The sequence below is a fragment of the Octopus sinensis genome, linkage group LG20, assembly GCF_006345805.1.
Source record: "Octopus sinensis linkage group LG20, ASM634580v1, whole genome shotgun sequence".
NCBI classification, from domain to species: Eukaryota; Metazoa; Mollusca; class Cephalopoda; order Octopoda; family Octopodidae; genus Octopus; species Octopus sinensis.
Genome location: NC_043016.1, coordinates 13,075,736 through 13,098,418, shown reverse-complemented (window position 1 = coordinate 13,098,418; position 22,683 = coordinate 13,075,736). Strand labels below are relative to the sequence as shown.

Sequence of the window (22,683 nt, the reverse complement as noted above, 5' to 3'; positions counted from 1 at the left end):
TAAAGAGATTTTGTCTGACCTATGCAAGCATGAAAAAGTACCCAATAAAACAACAATGAGTATGCAAATGAACATCAGTCCCACCCAATCTGATCTTTCATTAACTTCTCTGAGAAAGGATGCAATCCCAATCTGTGATTTAGTTCATAGTTGCTTCATACCCAATGTAGATCCTTTGCTTGTGTCCATTTCCATTGCTTGTGTCCATATATATATATATATATATACTGGCCTCCGTGTCGGTGGCATGTAAAAAGCACCATCCGAATCGTGGCCGAAGCCAGTGTCACCTCGACTGGCTTCCGTGCTGGTGGCACGTAAAATGCACCAATCCGATCGTGGCCAATGCCAGCCTCGCCTGGCACTAGTGCAGGTGGCACGTAAAACCACCCACTACACTCACGGAGTGGTTGGCGTTAGGAAGGGCATCCAGCTGTAGAAGCATTGCCAGATAAGACTGGAGCCTGGTGCAGCTTTCTGGCTTCCCAGATCCCCGGTCGAACCGTCCAACCCATGCTAGCATGGAGAACGGACGTTAAACGATGATGATGATGATATATATATATATAAATCACCTGTGTGGTTGTTCAGCAAGAAATTGCTGAACCCTTATACATCGTCTAACAACAGGAGAGTTCGTGATTATATGATGGACTCTCCTGTCGTTAGACAATGTATGAGGGTTCGACAATTTCTTGCTGAACAACCATAAAGACTATTTGTTTATAGAGATCAAATGTTTTCTGTTGCACATAACTTCACTCCCTCCATCAAATCATCGTTACCTGTACGGGTGCCACATGCCAGCTGACTAAATGATCGCAAAACAATGTGAAATTAAGTGCTTTGCTCAAGAATACAATGCAACACCTGGTCTGTGAATTGAACCCACAATCTCGCAATCATGAGTGCAATACCCTAACCACTAAGCAATGCACCTTCACAGGCACATTGTATATGTCTGTGTATTTATATATATAATATATACAGGAAAATTTCTATTAATCACTACAATTGTTTCCATACATTTAGCATCGATCCCTCATGGGTGGGACACTTAGCAACTAGTTCAGGAGCATCCGATTGAGCAGATGTGTCACTTTGGGCGATAAATAGACATAACTTCATACGACCCTCTCCTTGTATGCACGATATATTTATATACAAGATTTGTACTCATACAGAGGTTCATCAATAGGCATTTTGATTTTTCTATGCATGAGCATTTATTATATTAGATTTGCACTTTAACCCATTAGCATATGAACCAACCATATCTGGCTCAAATGTTCTACCTACATTATGTTAAAACTATACAGATCCAGCCTTTCACACTGACCCTACAATGTCATTATAAAAATAAAACATTCACATCATTGAAATCTCAAAGCTACAAGATGTGAACAAATAGGCATTACTTTTGACAAAGTAAGTCTAATGCAAAAGGGTTAAGAGGCTCAACATTACATGAAGCTGGACAATCAGTGATCAAATCTTGACAAAGGCTTCCTCCAAAAAATTCCTTTGTGACACATACCTGATGTTTCTACAGAAAAGCCATCCATTGAATTTTTTATATGTATTTTATACTCCTGACTATAGTTGGAAAGTAATGTCTAAGATATGTTGTGATGTATTTGAGCATAAATAGAATTGTATGGGGATCATAGTTTTAGTTGTGTCTGATATCTATTTCTTTACTACCTACAAGGGGCTAAACACAGAGGGGACAAACAAGGGGATTAAGTTGATTATATCGACCCCAGTGCGTAACTAGTACTTAATTTATCGACCTCGAAAGGATGAAAAGCAAAGTCAACCTCAGCGGAATTTGAACTCAGAACATAACGGTAGACGAAATACCGCAAAGCATTTCGCCCGGCATGCTAACGAATCTGCCAGCTCGCCGTTGTGTCTGATATCATTTACCTTCTAATTCTCAGTTTGTGCAGATTGGTTCTGTGATACCAGAGTAGATACAAATGTTATCAATCAAACAAACAAATGAAGATGAAACGGTGACATCTTACCTATTGGTTAGATATATCAGATGGAGGAATGAGGATAATAATAATACAACAAAGAGGAAAAGAAAAACCCCTACTGAAAAGGAAGGCTCCTCAAAAATTAGCATTTTTATTGCAAAACATTAATTTGAGACAGCTGACGCCAATCACATGCAATGGCAATTTATTTCATCTACAGGCATTAAAAAAAAGAAAATGATCCGTTAGATAATCTTACCACATTACCAATAAAAGTCTACAGTTGAGCAAATTTAAAACACCTAATCTGTTTTTTTAATTTCTTTCTTTCGTCTGTAGCTGTTATTATACAAGGAAGATGTCACTCGACCATAATAATTTTGAAAAGATGCTTGTTTGGTTATTTTATATTATGAAAGAACCTTACAAATCAGCTCTATACTTGACCAAATTATCACACAAACCCCTCTTATTTAATTTGTTTTTTCTTTCTTTTATATATGCTTATATATTCATAACAATATAGGCTACAGACAATTTATATAAACTGTTATATGTTACGAAATGAAGTGGCCTTGTTATTCTTCAAAAATAAATTAACATTGTAAATCTACCAAATGTCATGCACTAGTGAATCTAATGACAATTGTAAGTGACAACACGGTGCAAATAAATGTAATATTAATGTTGTCTAATATTAGTTCAAGGCCAAACCTTTTTGAAGGAGGGTGCAGCAACTTCAATCAACACCAACATTTGACACACTTCTTCTAAGAGGAAGTGAATTTGAGCAGATGGAGACTACACAGAAGTCTGTCTACAATAAACTTGAGCTAGCATAAGCCTTGGGAATAAAATTGGATAGGAGACTGTATCAAATCCCATCAGTGAACTATGCTTGATGGGCCATAGTTTCTCAGCCTGTTCCTCTACATGTCTTCGAGGGCCCCATAAAAAGTTATGGGTATTGTTTTTAAGTCAGTGATGAGCAACCTTACAATGAGTATGAATTTCTGAATGGCATGCCTAAATGAAAAGTTACTTAAAATCTTTTTTTAATAGTATCTCCTGCCTGATAATAATCCAAGTCTTGTGTGGCCTGTTTCTCATAAAAATGGTTGCCCGTGTCTGGTTTAAGCTATTTAAAGGTTTGCTTTGGTTACTGACAAGACTTCAATGATTTAGTTATGGGATGAAAATGGAGGATAGCAACTGAGGACAAAATTTTGCTTTGAAAGAAATTCAAAATTTCATTTCTCTCTCCCACTCTCCATCCACATTAAAAAAACAATTTGAACCGTTTCTTTCTCTTTTGGCAAAATTGAAATCTGAAAGGAGAGGGGGAGGACCCAAAATGGTTGTGGTGTGTGTTTGACACCTCTGTCGAAGACTTTATATTCTAGGAAATGGACAGAGAATAAGCACTAAGTAACTGTACAAAAGGAATAGTGTGTGTGTGTGTGTATATATATATATATATATATATATATATATATATATATATATATATATATATGCACATCATCTGAACATGGTCAAAGCCAGTGCCCCTGACTGACTCCCGTGCCAGTGGCATGTAAAAAAGCACCCACTACACTCTCATAGTGGTTGACCTTAGAAAGAGCATCCAGCTGTAGAAACCTTGCCAGATCAGATTGGAGCCTGGTGCAGCCTCCTGGCTTGCTAATCCTCAGTCAAACCATCCAACCCATGCCAGCATGGAAAGCAGATGTTAAACAATAATGATGATGATGACACACGCATGCACACACACATTACTAAAATCATATATAACTGGACTGCTGTGAACAACCTTTCTAAAAACCAACTGCTGCAGCAGGTCATATGTTACAAAAATATAGTCATTGATTGGTAGGATTTCAGATGACCTGATAACAAATGCCATGAACTTTTTTTTTTTATATTCTTTATCTTTCAATTATCTTTAAACTCCCCTCATCTTCTCTTTCCACTCACAACTACATTTCTCCCTTTCATTAATTGCTCACAGCTTTTAGCATTTCATTTCACTTCTATCAGAAAAAAAATAAGTGACTAACAGTCCGTTAATTACCCTCAGTAGTTAATTAATTAAAGTGACTCATCTCTAAAGCAGGCGAGATACTCTTTTAATCACCCAGTATTGATGGAAGTTTGTACAGATTGAATGTGGATTAATGTTTCCCCCATTTAATTTGGTACTGAAAAACATCGTTTAATTCAGTACAGTTTGGAATTTGAAATTTTCTGGGATCAATAGAACAATCACAGTGGTATGATATATTGATTCAAACCAATCAAATATGCATACACATTCTAGAAACAGCTGTGAATGAAACTAAGGAATATTAAAACATTTTTATTCCTCAGCTTAACTTATTTGCTGCATAAATTGATCTGAGGTCATGTATTGAAATTAGAAATAAATAGACCATGGCAATTTATCATCATCATTATTATTATTATTATTATTATTATTATTAAAGTGAACTGGCAGAGTTGTTAGCATGCCGAGTAAAATGCTTAGTGGTATTTTGCTTTATGTTCTGAGTTCAAATTCCACCGAGGTCAACTTTGCCTTCTAGTCTTTTGGGGGTTGCTAAAATAAGTATCAGCTGAGTACTGGAGTCAATATAATTGACTATCCCCCTCCCCCAAATTTCATGCCTTGTGCCTATAATAGAAAGGATTATTATTATCAATACAGAAAGCTGGCGGAATTGTTAGCATGCTGAGCAAAATGCTTAGTGGCATCTCACCCATCTGTATGTTCTGAGTTCAAATTCCACCAAGGTCAACTGACTTTAGTCCTTTTGGGATTGATAACTTAAGTACCAGTTGAACACTGGGGTCGATGTAATCAACTTGCCCCTACCCCCAAAATTGCTGGCTATGTGCCTAAATTTGAAGCCATTATTATTTTCATTAATATCATTATTATTGAGTGAGAGAGCAGTGCATGTCACCAAAGTGACACTGGGGTACAAATATATGAAGCACAGTATACCCATCATGACTACACATCTGATAAGGGTACACCAGGCAGATGCAACACAACCATACAGCTGGTCAAGTTACTAGGGCAGATGGATATATGTGGTCAGTAGTTCGTTTATATTATGTTCTCTGTGAAGACATTTGAAATCTCCATTGGCCTACTCTACTTGTCTAAGTTTGTAAAATAGATAATGCATAATAATAATAATAATCCTTTCTTCTATAAGCACAAGGTGTGAAATTTAGGAGAGAGGGATAGTTGATTACATTAACCCCAGTGCATAACTGGTACTTATTTTATTTACCTTGACAGGATGGAAAGCAAAGTTGACCTCAGCAGAATTTGCCAACGTAGAGGCAGATGAAATACCACTGATAATAATAATCCTTTATACTACAGGCCAGCAATTTTGTGGGGAGTATATATAAGTTGATTATACCAACCCTGGTGTTCAACTGGTACTTATTTTATCAACCCCAAAAGGATAAATGACAAAATCAGTCCCAGCAGAATTTGAACTCAGACTTCTGCTAAGCATCTTCACCAAAACACTAACAATTTTATGAGCTTGTCACTTTAATAATAATAATAATAATGATCTTTTCTACTACAAGCTCAAGGCCTGAAATTTTGGTGGGGAAGAGTTACGTTGATTACATCAACCCCAAATTACTCAGCTGGTACCTAAATTTATTGACCCCAAAAGGATGAAAGTCAACCTCAGTGGAATTTAAACTCAGAATGTAGTGACAGATGAAATGCCACTAAAAATTTTGCCCAGCGTGCCAATGATTCTGCCAGCTCACCGCCATAATAATGGTTTCTGCTTTTGGCACAAGGTCAGCAATTTTGGGAACGAGGGTAAGTTGATAACCTCAAACCCCAATAATTAACTGGTATTTGTTTTATTGATCCCCAAAAGAATGAAAGTCAAAGCAGACATCGATGGAATTTGAACTCAGAACATAAAGGCAGACAAAATGCCACTCAGTGTGCTAAAAATTCTACCAATCTTTTCTTCTTATACTACTACTACTACTACTACTACTACTACTACTACTACTAATAATAATAATAATAATAATAGTTTTTCTCTATTTAACTTAAAAATAAAATGTTAAAAGTAAACTGGAATAACCTGCCTTAATCTTTTCAAAATAAATATGATATAATTCTTGGTGAAGAATGCTACTTCAGGAAATACAGGTTTTTACATTTTTTTTCCTTCCTTTCCTCCATAACCCTACACACCATATAACTGAGTAAATAACATACCAGAAAAATTTGTTCTTAAAAGGAAAAAAACAAAAAACCCAGTAAACAGAACAAAGCAAAACTTTAAACTTTTTTTTTTCTTTCTGAAAGTTTGATAAAATCTATTTGATAGTCATCATATGTTTTAGCATCTGTTTTTACAAGCTGTCATAGTTCCAATAGCTGTGAAACATTGTTTTGCTGCCAAGCTGCCTTAATCATTTGTCTCACTCACACACACACACACAAACACACACTATCCTCACCACTAATCATAAAACCCCTCCGAGATCTATCTTTCTATCTATTCATCTTAGCTAACATCCTCCCTTTTTTTTTTTTCTCACCTTCTTCTCTGTCAGACACACATGTAAACTCATAGCTTCACCAGATCCCTAATTATCCATTCTTACCAAATGTCCATAACATCTGCATTATCTCACACATTGGCAACATCAAACAACATGCATACACACTTGTGTGCATAACTCTCTTTGACCACCACACACACACACACACACACACATACACACTCTTTCTTTTTTTTCTCTCTTTTGCTCCCTCTACTTATGTTAGCCAAGGAGGCAGTTCTGTAAAACACATTGTCCAAATCAATAGATAAACAACCACAGTAATTCACTTCCAGTGTTTCGGCTCACTTACTATTCATTTTATTTTTATTTTTCTACTTTATATATTTTCTTCTTCATTGACCTGAAGAGAAGAATAGCATTCACGTTTCTTTTTTTCTTTTCCTTATTATATCCTTAGAAGTTGTTGTTACACAAAAGGATCAATGAGACACAGTCCATGCTTAATTGAAATAGATGTAGATTAGCAAGTAGGTAATTAATTACAATTCACACCAAAAAAAAAAAACAAAAAAAAAAAACCAAAGTCAGATTAAACGGACAAAAATTATTTAGTGATATTCATAAGTTTGGCTAAATTCATTTACCAGGAGGAATCCGAGATTTTGAGATTGAAGAGAGGCTTGGGTGCAGCTGTTTGGATACTAAAGATTTGGTATGAGGGACTGGACATTCAAACCGTTTCAACAGCAGAAATGCTTTGACACAAGAGGTAAACGTACACACATACAGAGAGAAACAATAAACACACATATACATACTAACGTAACTAGATGTGCACACACACATAAACAGAGAGAGAGAACAAAAGAGAGAAAAATATTGAAATGTCTAATGGCAAATAACTTGATATTGAATCAAAGACACCAAACAGACAGCACCAAAATAGCTGGCAAAAAGATCCCACAGCCCTGGCTGATACATTACCAGGAATGTCAATATCATCCTATGGCATAGAAACTTATCCAAACCTATACACCTTCAGCCCTTTCATTACCAACCTGGCTGAAACCAGCTCTGGCCCTGTACTACAAATGTCTGGTTTTGAATTAAAATCTTCCACCAAACCTTAGTCACAATTTATATTCCTAACACTAGCTTAATGATAACTAAGTTATTTTACTAAATTCTTTGTTATATTTAAAATTGGGAGAAACACAGAGTATCTCAACTGAAATACGGTAACAAAAGGGTTAATATCTGAGTAACAAGGACAACCACTCAGGGCAATAATCCGAGAGAGAACTGAAATCTTTGTAGTTGAAGTAAACAAGGAACTACATCAAAAAGCATAGAGCAAGCAATCAGAGAAGAATAGAACCCACTTTAGAATTCATGTAAGAAGTAGAGGAAAGACGACTTATAAATAGGAGTGTGAGATTACATATCAAGCTGAGACTATTTTCTTTTGCAATATGAGGTTTGTGGCTATCATGTGTGAATAAATACAAGCAATATAACAGCTTTCTTAAGGCGGCGAGCTGGCAGAAATGTTAGCACACTGGGCGAAATGCTTAGCAGTATTTCGTCTGTCTTTACATTCTGAGTTCAAATTCCATCAAGGTCGACTTTGCCTTTCATTCTTTCAAGGTCAATAAATTAAGTACCAGTTGTGTACTGGGGTCAATCTAATCAACTGCCTCGCCCTCCCCAAAAATTCTGGGCCTTGTGCCTAGAGTAGAAAAGAATATAATGGCTTCCTCATTTAACTATTGTAGAGCATCACATTCTCTCAAACATATATCTTTTATCTTTTAGTCAGTTCAGTCACTGGACTATGGCCATATTGGATTTACTTGAAGGGGTTTAATCAAACAAATTGAACCCAGTACTTATTTTAAGTCTTGTACTTATTCTATTGGCTGCCTTTTGCCGAACCACTAAGTTACAGTGATGTAAACAAACCATTGCCGATTGCAAGGTGGCATTGGGAAGGACACACAGACACACAAAACAGGCTTCCACACAGTTTCTGTCTACCAAATTCACTCAAAAGGCATTGATCAGCTCAGGGCTACAGTGGAAGACACTTGCCCAAGGCGCCACACTGTGGGACTGAAACCAAAGTCACATAGTTACAATGCAAGCGTCTGAGCAAATTCCTGCAGTTGAAGCAATATCAAGATATTTTCAACTAATTACTCTTTTCTTGCATTCAAACCACTTTCTTCTTAAATATTCTGTGAAATTTACATGGTAAATTTCTTTTAAAACACACACAATAAATGGACCATACATGCTGTGTGATCAACCCTTTAGCATTCAATTTACTGTCAAATTCTCATCTCTTCCAGATTTCAATAATTTGTTTATTTTTGGAATGACTTTGTAGGGTAGGTGTGAGGAGCTGGACCAGACCAGTTTGGACATAAAACAGAGATAGAATATTTTGGCCAGATATGGCTGGTTTAATTGCTAAAGGGTTAAAGATGTTTACAGGTAGAAATAAATCAAGGAAGAGCTGCAAAATGACACTAAAGATTGGTGAAGATTGGACTTCGCAGACAAAATAACAATTTCTGATACGAGGAAGAATTCTGTATTACAAACCAATCAAACCTATATCAACATCATCATCATCACTGTCTTGACTACTGGGACTCAAAAGATCAGTTATCTGGTTTCCACAGCGTATTAGTGACAGATCACAACATTCCCCCTGGATGGGACACCAATCCTTTGTAGGGTTACTCACAGCTGACTAAACTTGAAGAATGTGAAGTAAGTGTTATGCTGAAGAACAGAATGCATCACCTGGTCCAGGAATTGAACTCAAGATCTTATATCTAACACTCTCACCAGTAAGCAATGCACAGAAAGAAAGAAAAAAAAACAAACATTAAAGCAATGATTATAATAAAAGCAAAACTTTTTTTTCCCCCCCAACACAGAATAATTCAAATATATAATTACGTTTGTCAGATGTTTCACTATCATTGCATTTCTTCTTTTGGTTTTGAGAGCTGTTTGAAGAATCCACTGGGTCATTCTCAACTATGTCTGGTTCTCCCCACCAGGAAGGTTGACCATAAAGAGGTGTAACCTTTTTAATTCTAGTTATATCTGGAAAAGAAAAAAACAAACAAACAATAGAATCAATGTATGCAAACAAACATATATTTCACATATAAATAAAATTTACTTCTTTTGCTTCCCATAAAACACACATAAAGACAATTATTGCTCTTTTTTTTATTTTCTTTGTGTTTGTGTGTGTGTGTGTGTGTGTGTGTGTGTATTACTTAATAAGTAAATCAAATCTAGTAAATGGCTACTTCTAGCTTGTACTGACTTGAGATATTCAATAAATTTAATTTTAGGCACATTATATTACACATAAGATTTACCAAAGAACTGAATTTTACTTGAGAAATATTCCGCCAAAAGAATATGGGCAACACATCACTTTTAAATTAACTTCAATTAATTAATTACATGTAACATAAACATTAAATAATGATGATGATGATGAATTATATCATATTTTATATCACAGGAAAGGCATCTAACGGTAGAGACTCTGCCAGACCAGATTGGAGCCTGGTGCAGCCGCTGGCTCTACAGACCTCAAACCGTCCAACCCATACCAGCATGGAAAACGGACATTAGTCGATGATGAAACACTTGTTGAGCACAATCAAATTATGAAATACACATGAAATTTAAGCTTTTCTGCTTTTTATTCTAAATATGAGGCTTTTGATAATTCTTTTAGCCACAAGTTTGTTCCACCAAGATTTACTGTATAGTAATATCATTAAACTCTAAAATGTTATGTGCCTGAAACGAAAACCACTCTTAATTACCAATACTCCAAGAATTTGTTAAAATAAGTTCATGCTCCTTGAGGATAAGTGGACTGACACATCAGGCAGGATTCTTCATCAAATAAACAGTTTTGGGCCAATGCAGATTATTGATAGTTTTATCAGGTACTTATCACTCCTAAACAAGATTGTATGGTGTCTACAGGATCAGGACACACCATCTGCATTCTGGTAAGCAATATATACTCTTATTAAGATGGTGAATCATTTGCATGCCAGGCTTAATGCTTGGTGGCATTTCATCCATTTTAACATTCTGAGTTCAAATTCCGCCGAGGTTGACTTTACCCTTTCATCCTTTCAGCGATCAAAAAATTAAGTGTTCTTATTAAGCATTGAAGGTCAATGTAGTCAACTTTGCTCACTCTCCTGAAAATCCTGGTCTTGTGCCAATATCTGAAGCCAATATATAATTCTATCTCTAATTCCAAATCATTTCCTTTCTTTACTTTACTTCCACTTAAACTCAATACATGAAACATGTCTGACCTGAGAAATTAATAGAACTTAACCTGGAAGAAATAATTAAAAAAAAAAAAACAACAAAATAATCCATTATTGATATGTAAAGCTACATTTGTTGTACATTCCACTCCTAGTTCTTTACACAACTATCTGACCCAATATTATATTAAATAATAAAGAGAAAGTTGTTTTTGTATAGATTGTTGTGTTTAAATGTTTTTTCTTCCTTTTGTTTTTTTCCCACTACTTGCAACAGAATTTGTGTTGCTATGTAACTTAGTGTATGTGTGTGTGTATGAGAGAGAGAGAGAGAGAGAGAGAGCATTTGTATAGTATTGTTTTTTCATGTAACTAATTTCATTTTCCACATAACTTAGTTTGATCAACAGATATCCAACTAGCTGGGTAAGAAAGCAAAATTTTAATAACATAAACACACACACACACACACACACACACACAAATGCACCCCCAAATACTGCTTGGTGAACATGGATAAACAAAATTTGCAAAAGCATGGCAGTGTAGTTAAGAAATTTATTTTGCAGTCATGTAGCTCTATGTTCATTCCCACTAAACAATAACACCTTGGGCAAGTTTCTTCTATTATAGCATAATTTCACATGGACCCCCAAGTTTTATGAGAATTGAAATAGGATAGACATCATGTGGATATTCATTGGATGGGGTGTTCTTGGGGTGGTTGATTGAATCCACCACCCTGTTTAACACCTGTGTCTTTTGCAGGGGTTGTAAGTAGCCAGGACAGGCAACCATATAGTCTAAGGACAGCCCATAGGTTTTGGGTCCATCTTCCTTCTCTGCCTGCACTCATCTTGGAGGCTTTAGAAAAGTGTTTTCAGCAGAACCATATGACTGACACATAATTATTTGAGATATCAGACACAGAAGGAAAACAACCAAACCAAAGGGAAAGAGAACAGAAGCTAATGAAAAAGTCTCTGAGTAGAAGCTTAATGTGCTAAAAATCATATCTTAACCTTTCTTTTGTTTGTGAGAGAAACAGACAGACAGACAGAGGTGGTGGTGGTAGGAGGTGGTGTGGGTGTTTGACATTGTACAATGTCATCCTTGAATCAAGGATGACATTGTACAATATCAAGGACTGATATACTAAAAGACAACATGGCAATGGTTAGAATACACTTCATTATTAGATCTACTCAACGAGAACCAGCCTAGGGCTAAACAACAACTGCACAAAAGTAAAAGTTATCTAACTTTAATGTGAATGCATTTGTTGGATGGGAAAGAGGGATACAGAATATCATAAGGTAGGTGTGTGTGAGAGAGAGAGATTAACTCTGAAAAAGATGACGTTTGTATTTTCTGTAAACAATAGGGCATCATAGTTTGGCAATTTCATAGGTTTCAAAGTGTGAAGACCGATGGCAACAGGAAAGGTACCTGGCCACAGAATACTGCCTGAAGAAATCTTGTCCAAACTGTGTCAACATGGGAAAGAAAATATAAAAAAGTTAAAGATGAGTCCCACTGCAAGTGTCTTCTACTGTAGCTACGGGCTGACTAAAGACAGGATTTGGTTGAAAGAAACTGAAAGAAGCCTATCATGTGTATATGCATGTGTCTTTGTGTGTGTGTGCCTATTTTTATGTTTGTCACCCACCACCATTTGACAACAAGTGTTGGTTTGTTTACGTCTCTGTAACTTAGCAGTCTGGCAAAAAAAAAAAAAAGGCACCAATAAAATAACAACTGAGCTAAGGAGAAAAGAGTATTGGTGTCAATTTATTTGATTAAATCATTCTAAGCAGTGCTCCAGCATGGCCACAGTCTAGTGGCCGAAACAAATGAAGATAAAAGATAAAACAACAGGATTGTCTAGAGTTTTACAGAAAAATGTCATCTTTAAGAACAGGCTTAATTTGTATCCCTAACATTTTTTTCATAAATCAATACACAAAGGGGTGCTGAAAAGTTCTTGGTTTGGGGTAAAAGAAAACATAAGAGGTCCAGTTAATTCTGATTTTATTCAACATATTCTTCTCTCAGATTCACAAGCCCTGTAGAAGAACTTGGAAGGTTGGGCCTCCAACCAGGCCTTTCGCGACACCCACCTCATATTAATCTAGAATTGGCCTAGTTTAAAACTGAAATTTAGAACCACAGTGTCATTGAACTTGTCTTTATCATTCAGACTAACGAGAAATCTACAGCTTTAATCAACCTAATTAAATAATTAATTAAAAAAAAAAAGAAAATGAAAATCCATACATCAGGACAATATCACTAATTTCAAATATTTAAATATTGATCCCAGTGTTTAGGTTGAAAATATTCCCATAAATTTACCTCACTCTCACCACCTCTCATTCAATCTCTCCTATTTTAAGTTCCTAATCAAAAATTTTCAAATTGATTTGTGAATATGTAATGACATCCACACCACCACCACCACCACCACTATCATCATCATCCTCCTCAAATCAATGAGGGTATTACTACGTGGTTATTACTCGATCTGCTAGAAATAGCAGTCATTTTCTTCTTTACTGCTTCAGAAAAGAAAGAACACTTTGGGCAACATAGTCCTAAGAGAAATGTGAAAGTTACAGCTCTGACACCACTGGACATAGATCTGTACAATTAGGAATGGATTGAGATCAATCTTCTTGTTACCATATTTCTATTAACTCTTCAGCATTCTGATTACTGTCAAATGTAATGTTTATTTATTCACATTGTTTTCAATTAATCATGCATTATCTCATAGCTTTGAGATTTTGAGATTTCAACGATGTGATTGTTTATTCCTCAAATGTAGGGTAAGCTTGAGGGGCCACATCTGGCCAGTATGAACACGAAACAGGTAGAATATTTGAGTTAGACATGTCTGGTTTAAATGCTAAAGGTCAAAATACTCTGCTTTCACCATTATTAAAGTAGTGTTGGAAACATTAATTAACATGAAATTTTAACAGAAACTCAATGGTTAGATCACTTGAAGTTGGAAGTTTGTGCCATGGAACCAAGGATGGCCTCAGGCAGGTTGGTACCAAAAGGGATGAATAACAAAGATTTAGTTACTTTCTACATATTACCACAAATAGCAACAATTGTGAGAGAGAGAGACAGAGAGATAAATGTGATCATTCTATCTGCTGAAAATAGCAACCAAATCTTAGCCAGATTTTCCTAGAAAAGAGGAAGCAGGTACTATATGATGTAGCGTGAATTAAGCAAAAATATCAGGAAAGTCACATCTAAAAAACATAGATCTGCTGAAGCAACTGTGAATGTTAACTTTCTGTAAGTTATATATTTTCCGAGCTAGTTTGTAAGGAATAACAAAAGTAATATACACACACACATATATATACATCATACACATGTACTGCATGTGACATAACATACATACATACATATATATATATATATTTTTTTTTATCTTGTATTTGCTTCAGTTTTTGGACTGTGGCCATACTGGAGCACCTCCTTGAGAGGTTTTAGCTGGACGTGTGTGTGTGTATGAATATAAACAAACTAACTTTTGTTATTTTGTAAGTGTCAAAAAATGTGTATTGTACAGAACAAATATGTTTTGTTTATTTTTTGAAAAGAGAAACACCATTAGAACAACAGAAAATATTACAAAGCAGAAAAATTTGTCAACAAACCACCATGGGACACGGACACACACACACTTGTGTAGTGTGTGTGAATTGGTGTTAGCAAGAGAAAAAGTACTCAATACCACAACAGAATAGCTGTACTGTCAGATCTTCTTCATATGGGTAAAGACTGTCTATTCCTGCCTCAGGAACCAACAATAAGATGGGAGAGACTTTACTGTAACAGCCCAATGGATCAATCTAAAATAAACTACAGCTCTCTGTCTGTCCATCCTTCTGTGTATTTCAGCGTCTGTCAGTGTGTCTGTATTCTTCTCCCTGAGCTTACTATAAATATTCTATCTAAAATACTTTAAAAGTCATTATCATCAATCTTATCTATTATTTTTCAATGAAGTAGTGTATGGTGTGTGTGTAATAATTCCCAGCTTAAACATAATTCTGTTGCCAGCTTTCAAGTCCATAAACAAATGTCACCTACATAATGAATCTTATCTACAACTAGAGGAACATAATATGGCATACCATACACTTATAATCCCACTGTATCATTTATAAATTTACTGCTTAAAATTGACTACAGAAGTGCTTCCTTCAACATAATCGCTTTAATGTCGTATTTTCTCATGCAATCGTTAGATCAGACAAGATTAGTTGTGGCAGATTTCCTACAGCCTGGATGTCCTTCCTGTCACCAACCCTCACCTGTTTCCAAGCAAGGAAATATTTCCCCGTGGCCAGACATGTTTTTCATGGAAGGTCAGAAATAAGAGACACTTCTTGTATGATTGTAACATTCATTTATATCCATTGTATGATGTTAAGACACACTCACATGCACACACATGTATATAAACGTAATTACGTGACAGGTTTCTTTACATCTTTGTCGACCAAATCTAGTCATAAGACTTTGGTCAACCTGGGTCTATAACAGATGTTTGCCCAAGATGCCCTGCAGTGAGAATGAACCTGAAGCCATGGGGTTGGAAAGTGAACTTAAATCACACAGCCATGCCTTTGGCCTCACAGCCAGACCTGCCCTTTTTTTGAAGTTAATTAAATCAATGAATGAAAAATAGAAATGTAGAGAGATGTATTCTCTTCCAGCGAATTTGCAAAAAAATGATTGATTGAAATAAGAATGGTTAGAGTAAGTAGAACTACTCTAAGTATGCAACAGCAGATTCGAGAAACAACAGTTGGGTGAAGGTTCAAGTCCTCGGTGATCATGGTGCTCTTGGACTTCTTGGGCTCCTTGATTGGCCCAAGATGGAGGATACTCTTCTCCTGTATCAGAACGACTGTATCATCCATGTATTCACTTATTTTAAATATTACATATACAGGGCCGCTGACTGGCCCTCTTACCGGTGGCACGTAAAAAGCTCCATTTGAGCGTGTTCATTACCAGCATCGCCTTACTGGCACTTGTGCCAGTGGTGCGTGAAAAACAACATTCGAGCAAGGGTGTTGCCAGTGCCGCTAGACTGGCTCCTGTGCATGTGACACATAAAAACACCATTTGAGCATAGCCGTTGCCAGTACCTATTTCTTTACTACCCACAAGGGGCTAAACACAGAGGGGACAAACAAGGACAGACAAACGGATGAAGTCGGTTATCTCAACCCCAGTGCGTAACTGGTCCTTAATTTATCGACCCCGAAAGGATGATAGGTAAAGTCAACCTCGGCGGAAATTGAACTCACAACGTAACGGCAGACGAAATACGGCTATGCATTTCGCCCAGAGTGCTAACGATTCTGCCAGCTCACCATCTGATTGGCCCTCGTGCCGGTGGCACATAAAAACACCCACTGCACTCTCGGAGTGGTTGGCATTAGGAAGGGCATCCAGCTGTAGAAACTCTGCCAGATCAGATTGGAGTCTGGTGCAGCCATCTGGCTCACCAGTTTCCATTCAAACCGTACAACCCATGCTAGCATGGAAAGCGGATGTTAAACGATGATGATGATGACTTTTAAACCCATTTCTTTCCTCCTCCTCACCATTTCAATGTAAGTCCCCACACAAATTATATAATTTTTCATCCTAATGTTCCACTCAGTGGATGCCTCATTTTGTCCCTTTTAACAGTCTTTGCCCCTCTCAACTAGATTGCAGCATATTCCCTCTATCTAACTCCAATAACTCTATCTACCTAACTTTCCACCTAACACACAACTATCTTGTCTACCACTAAATACTTTACCCAATCATCCCTTCTTTCCTAGGACTGTAGCTCTCTTTAGCACCCTAACTGCTCCCGTTTGAACTACTACAAACACCAATATGCAGGCATTCAAGATGAACATCAACAACATTAATCCTGTTAATCTGACAGGATTTGTAAAGGTCATGAGTACTGCACCTTTCTCATCTGACTTATGAAAATAAAACATTCACACCTAAAGGAATCCCACTTTTAACATGGAATAAATAAATAAAAACCCCAAATAAAAGTTCTTTGCTATCTTTATAACTAAATATGCCTGATTTTTAGAGCAATATTGTTTCTTTATCTAAGCTGTTATCACCTAAACACACATAGAACACAAATTTATTTTACAGGAGAATATACAGTTCAACTAATGTTCGACAGTATCTTTTTATCTGCATGTTTGTTAATAAATGTCACAAAGTTCAAAGAATGAAATATAACCAGTAAATCCAGAATTAGAAGCTGAACTTCAACTCAATCGCACTTGTGAAATGAATTCATAAAAGCATTCATCTGGTAAGCCACAAACATAAAATAACACCAGTGTAAATATATACTCTATAAATATACATGAAAGTAAATTAGGGAGAAAGACATTTTGTTAATAACAATGTAATCCTACAGGAATAAAGCACAAAAACAGACCTGGAATTGCAGAAGCAATTCGTTTTTGTTAATTTAGAAACCCTTCCCTTAACAAACATGTATTATATATATATATATATATATATATATATATATATATATATATACACACACACACATGGTAATTTACATCATTTCTTGTTGCTAGACAGTAACTATATACACATACGCAAATACATATACGTGTACATATAATCAACATACAACATACTAATGCATACATTACATTCTGTCTGTTCAGTTTTCTTTTTCATATATATATATACATCATCATCATCATCGTTTAACGTCCGCTTTCCATGCTGGCATGGGTTGGCCGATTTGACTGAGGACTGGCGAACCAGACGGCTGCACCAGGCTCCAATCTCATCTGGCAGAGTTTCAACACCTGGATGCCCTTCCTAACGCCAACCACTTTACAGAGTGTAGTGGGTGCTTTTACATGCCACCGGCACGAGGGCCAGTCAGGCGGTACTGGCAACTGCCAAGCTCAAATGGTGTTTTTTATGTGCCACCTGCACAGGAACCACTCCAGCGGCACTGGCAATGCTCCAATGTTCTTTTCACGTGCCATTGGCACAAGTGCCAGTAAGGTGACGCTGGTAACGATCACACATGAATGGTGCTTTTTACATGCCACCGGCATGGAAGCCATTCAGCTGCTCTGGCAATGATCACACTTAGATGGTGCTCTTAGTGCTCCACTAGCACAGATGCCAGTCATGCGGTGCTGTCATCGAATTTGATTTCGATTTCACTTGCCTCAACAGTTCTTCACAAGCAGAGTTTAGTGTCCAATGAAGGAAAATAGATATTAAATGATGATATTGATCATTAGATCAAAAAAGTTCTAAGAACGGTACTTGTGGTACTCCACTAAAAACAAGCAGGCATTTTAGTTGCCTCTGGCAGCTGTCATTTAACTTAAGTTTTGAAGAAAGCCAAACAGTCAAGTACCCATCATTCCTGCTTTATTATTCCTTTATTCTTATATTTGTTTCAGTCATTAACTGTGGCCATGTTGGAGCACCTCCTTTAGTCAAACAAACTGACTCCAGAGTTTATTCTTTATAAGCCTAGTACTTATTTCATCAGTTTATTTTTCCAAACTGCTAAGTTAGGGGGACATAAGCACATCAGCATCGGTTGTCAAGTGATGATGGAGAACACACACATGACAAGCTTCTTTCAGTTTCCATCTACCAAATCCACTCACAAGGCTTGGTCAGTCGGAGGCTATAGTAGAAGACACTTGCCCAAGGTGCCATGCAGTGGGGCTGAACCTAGAACCATGTGGTTGGTAAGCAAGCTGCTTACCACGTAGCCACTCCTGTGCCATAAAATATCATGATCAACTTTGGTGTAATCGAGATACACACAGTCAACTCTTAATTTCCAAAATATCTTCTCTGGGACATGGTTGTATGTTGTAGAAATTGTATCAGGCAATTTATTCTGGAAAACAAAACTGGGTGTTGCTGAAACTATTCTAGTTCTTTTTCCCTAAAGAATTACTATGCTCTTGTATGTGATTCTCTTTAAGCAGTATACAGTTGGTGCTCTACTTTATGTATAGTTATTATTGATTTCTTCAACATTATTCAGATTTTTCAACATTGTTAAAATAACCCTTTGTGTTTCTAATATACAATTAAATTAGTATATTCTCAGAATATTTGAAGTATGATGACGTCAGAAGATTTTAGCGCATATTTAACAGTGCTGGACATGTGCAAAACATACACATGCAAAAACAAAAAATTCTAGCTCAAATTTAACCAAACAACATTTTCTGTGTAATTAACATATCCAATGAGTAATAAGTCACTAACATGAGCACATAATAGGTGAATGCACACACACACACATTTCTTTATTGCCCACAAGGGGCTGAACATAGAGGGACAAACAAGGGGAATAAGTCCATTACATCGATCCCAGCGCGTAACTGGTACTTAATTTATCGACCCCAGAAGGATGAAAGGCAAAGTCGACCTCGGTGGAATTTGGACTCAGAATGTAACGGCAGACAAAATACCGCTAGCATTTTGCCCGGTGCGCTAACATTTCTGCCAGCTCGCTGCCTTAATAGATGAATACACACACACATCCATTTTCCCATGTTGGCTGAGCTGCATGGAGGCATTTAAATGCAGTATCAAACAAGTCTCTATATATATTCACATGTAAAAACTCACACACACACAAGTAAGTACATAACTGCAAAATAAAGTGGGAAAAAATAGTACTTGAATACCAAAAGTAGAGTAATATGCTTTTATTAAAGCTGCAGAATTTTAACAAGACTGTTACTCAGAGTTTCAGGTTACTGTTCACTGGACAGTTGTGACGGCAACTGTTCGATAAATGGTAACATGAGTAACTGTCTGTGAAGGTTTTTAGTTTTAATAAAAGCATACTTTTTGACTCCAAATTACACCAGGGTTGACTTGGCCTTTCATCCTTTTGGAGTTGATGAAATAAGTACCAGTTGAATATTGGGGTCATTGAAATCAAGTAGCCTCCCTCTCCCCCCAAATCAAGTCTTGTGCCTAAAGTAGAAAGGATTATATTGCTTAAAGATGAAATATAGTATACTTTAAAGAAAACAAAAACAAACAAACATAAGTGTGCTAGTTTGCAAAGTGTAAACTCTTGAAGCATTAGTAATTATACTTCCACTTCATAAGACTACCAACCATTCTCTCTACACCACCAGCAATCAGCACCAATACCAATCAAATTCGTTAAGAATTTTGAGAGAAGTAGTACATCTCTTAACTTGATCTAAAATAATATTTTTAATAATCAGCACCCATTAACACCTTCTCCCCCAAACCCAACCCACTATTTGTTTGGTCAAGAAGAAGAAACTGTACTTGCAACCACTACCACATACGCACGCACACACACACACACACACACACATACATACACACACACAACTCATATGTTAAATGATGTTCTAAGAAGGGGAGTCCAATTAAAAAAAAAGTAAAGGGCAAGATGCTAAAACACAGCAAGAATAAGTATACAGGGAGGTAAAAATAAGCACACAAAATAGATTTAATTGAGTTTAATTGAAGATTATATTGGAAACTTCAAAAGAAAGGAAAGTATGTATGTGTGTGGGGTGAAGGGGCAAGAATGAACATGGTTCATTTCATAGTTTATAAAAATCAGTATCTGTATATGAGGTGGTATCAAAAAGTTCTGAGACAAGTTTTGTTAGCACACCAACAGATGGCAGCTCACGGTTGCATGTGCAATGAGAGCTAGCAGAGATCTTCATGAAGTAGTGCACCAGGTGACATTGCTGTATGACCACACAGTTATGAAATTTGTGTTTTTGTGATGACATGTTTACTGTAGTCTGCAATTTTGTCATGAACAAGAACAAAGCGCCGTGAAATTTTTCATTAAATTTGAGACACTGAGCATTTGAGACATTGAGCAATTGAGACAGTGAGCAATTGAGACAGTGAGCAATTGAGACACTGAGCATTTGAGACAGTGAGCATGTTTCAGCAAGCTTATGGCAATGAGGCAATGGGTTGTATGCAGTGTTTTGAGTGGCACAGGCACTTCAAAAACAGAAGAACACCTCTGGAAGACCTGCCACAAGCATCACCTCCGAAAATGTGGTATTATACATTGAGAATTCCACCCCCCACCCCCCGGGTCAGATCATCAATTGAGAATTCTACTGCAATGTTTTGAAGCATTTGAAGGAGGGCATTCAGCAAAAGCAACCAAATCTGTGGAACACAAAGAACTGGATCCTTCATGATGACAATGCACCCTGTCACCAAGCTCTCCTCACTCATGAGTTTCTTACCAAAGAACAACATGGTATTACATGGCATTGATTATTTAGTACCTGCAGGCTTCCATGTCTTACCCCAAGATGAAAATACAGCTCAAAGGTTGCTGTTTTAACATCGTTGTCAAGATCCAGAGTGAATTGCAAAAAGTCCGCGACTCACAGAAAACGACTTCCAGGCCAGATTCCAAAAGTGGCAGGAATGCTGGGACCAGTATATTGCTGTGCAAGGTGACTATTTCAAAGGGAAGTTGATGTTAAAACTTTGGTAAATAAGTTTTTTTTTTATTAAGCATAACTAGTCCAGGAAACTTTTGATACCACCTCGTAATTTATGACATTTCTCCAGATTATGAGGTTAATGAGATATTATGGACATTTACCTACTCATTCATCATCATCGTTTTAATGTCCCTTTTCCATGCTTGCCATGGGTCAGGTGGAATTTGCTGAGGTAGAGTTTTCTACAGTCATATACCTTTCCAGTTGCCAACCATTACTTGCTTCCAAGCAAAGGTAATACTTCCTTATGGCCAGACATGTTTTCACAGAACACTGGAAGCTAACAACCTAACTTGTACGGCATAAATACTTATTTACAGCTATCACATAATGTCTTGACAAGGGGACACACACACACATGCACAAGTTCTGAGTCATTTGTAATGACAAGGGTTCCAGTCATTCTAGTCAAGAGAACATGTAAGTGGCTGAGCACACCAGAGACAAGCGAACCTTTAACATAATTCTCAGGGAGGTTCAGCATAATACAGAATGTAACAAGGGTGGAGCATCAAATTACAAGTACAACTCATGTCTGCTAGCAGAGTAGACTGGAGCAATGTGAAAAAAAAAAGAGTGTCTTGCTCAAGAACACAACACACTGCCAGAAATCAAACTCTCAACCTTATGGCCACGAACCAAATCCCTAACCATGAAGCCATGCACCTTAACACACAAACACAATGGGCTTCTTTTAGCTTCTGTCCACCCAGTTCACTGACAAGGCTTTGATTGGTCTGGGGCTAAAGAAGACAGTTGCCCAAAGTTCTGTACAGCGTAACTGAACTCAAGGCCACATTGTTGGGAGCAAGCCCCTTGCTACAAAACCATACTAGCACTTTAAAGAGTTTAATCATTTATGCATTCCACCAAGTAGAACATGACCATGCTGCAGCATCAGTCAGAGTTCTCCCATCATTACCGATCTATTTTATTCTAAACTAAATGTTGTTTCAATTTTAGAGCACATACAGTCTACTCTGTAAAGAGGTTGGTGTTAGGAAGAGCATCCAGCTGTAAAATCTATGGCAAAATAGATATCAAAGCCTGGTGCAGTCTTGTGCCTAACCAGCTCCTGTGAAACCGTCCAACCCATGCCAGCATGGAAAGTGGATGTTAAATGATGATGATGATGATGATAGTTAGATATAACAGATCTCTAAAGATTAAATCTAATATGTGAAGGGTGTAGAAGGA

At 36.9% G+C, this 22,683-nt stretch overlaps 1 protein-coding gene across 8 annotated transcripts in view; it reads right to left on the bottom strand.

The window, feature by feature from the left end:
* The window catches only part of LOC115222684 (centrosomal protein of 170 kDa protein B), a 360,932-nt gene that overhangs the window by 80,209 nt on the left and 258,040 nt on the right, over positions 1-22,683 (bottom strand). For all 8 annotated transcript variants that reach the window (XR_005003214.1, XM_036511665.1, XM_036511667.1 and 5 more), the window contains one exon: positions 9,522-9,671. Coding sequence is in view for 7 of the 8 variants with exons in the window: in XM_036511665.1 (XP_036367558.1) it covers positions 9,522-9,671 (150 nt within the window). In the remaining variant the exon portion in view is untranslated. The remainder of the gene's footprint in view (positions 1-9,521; positions 9,672-22,683) is intronic.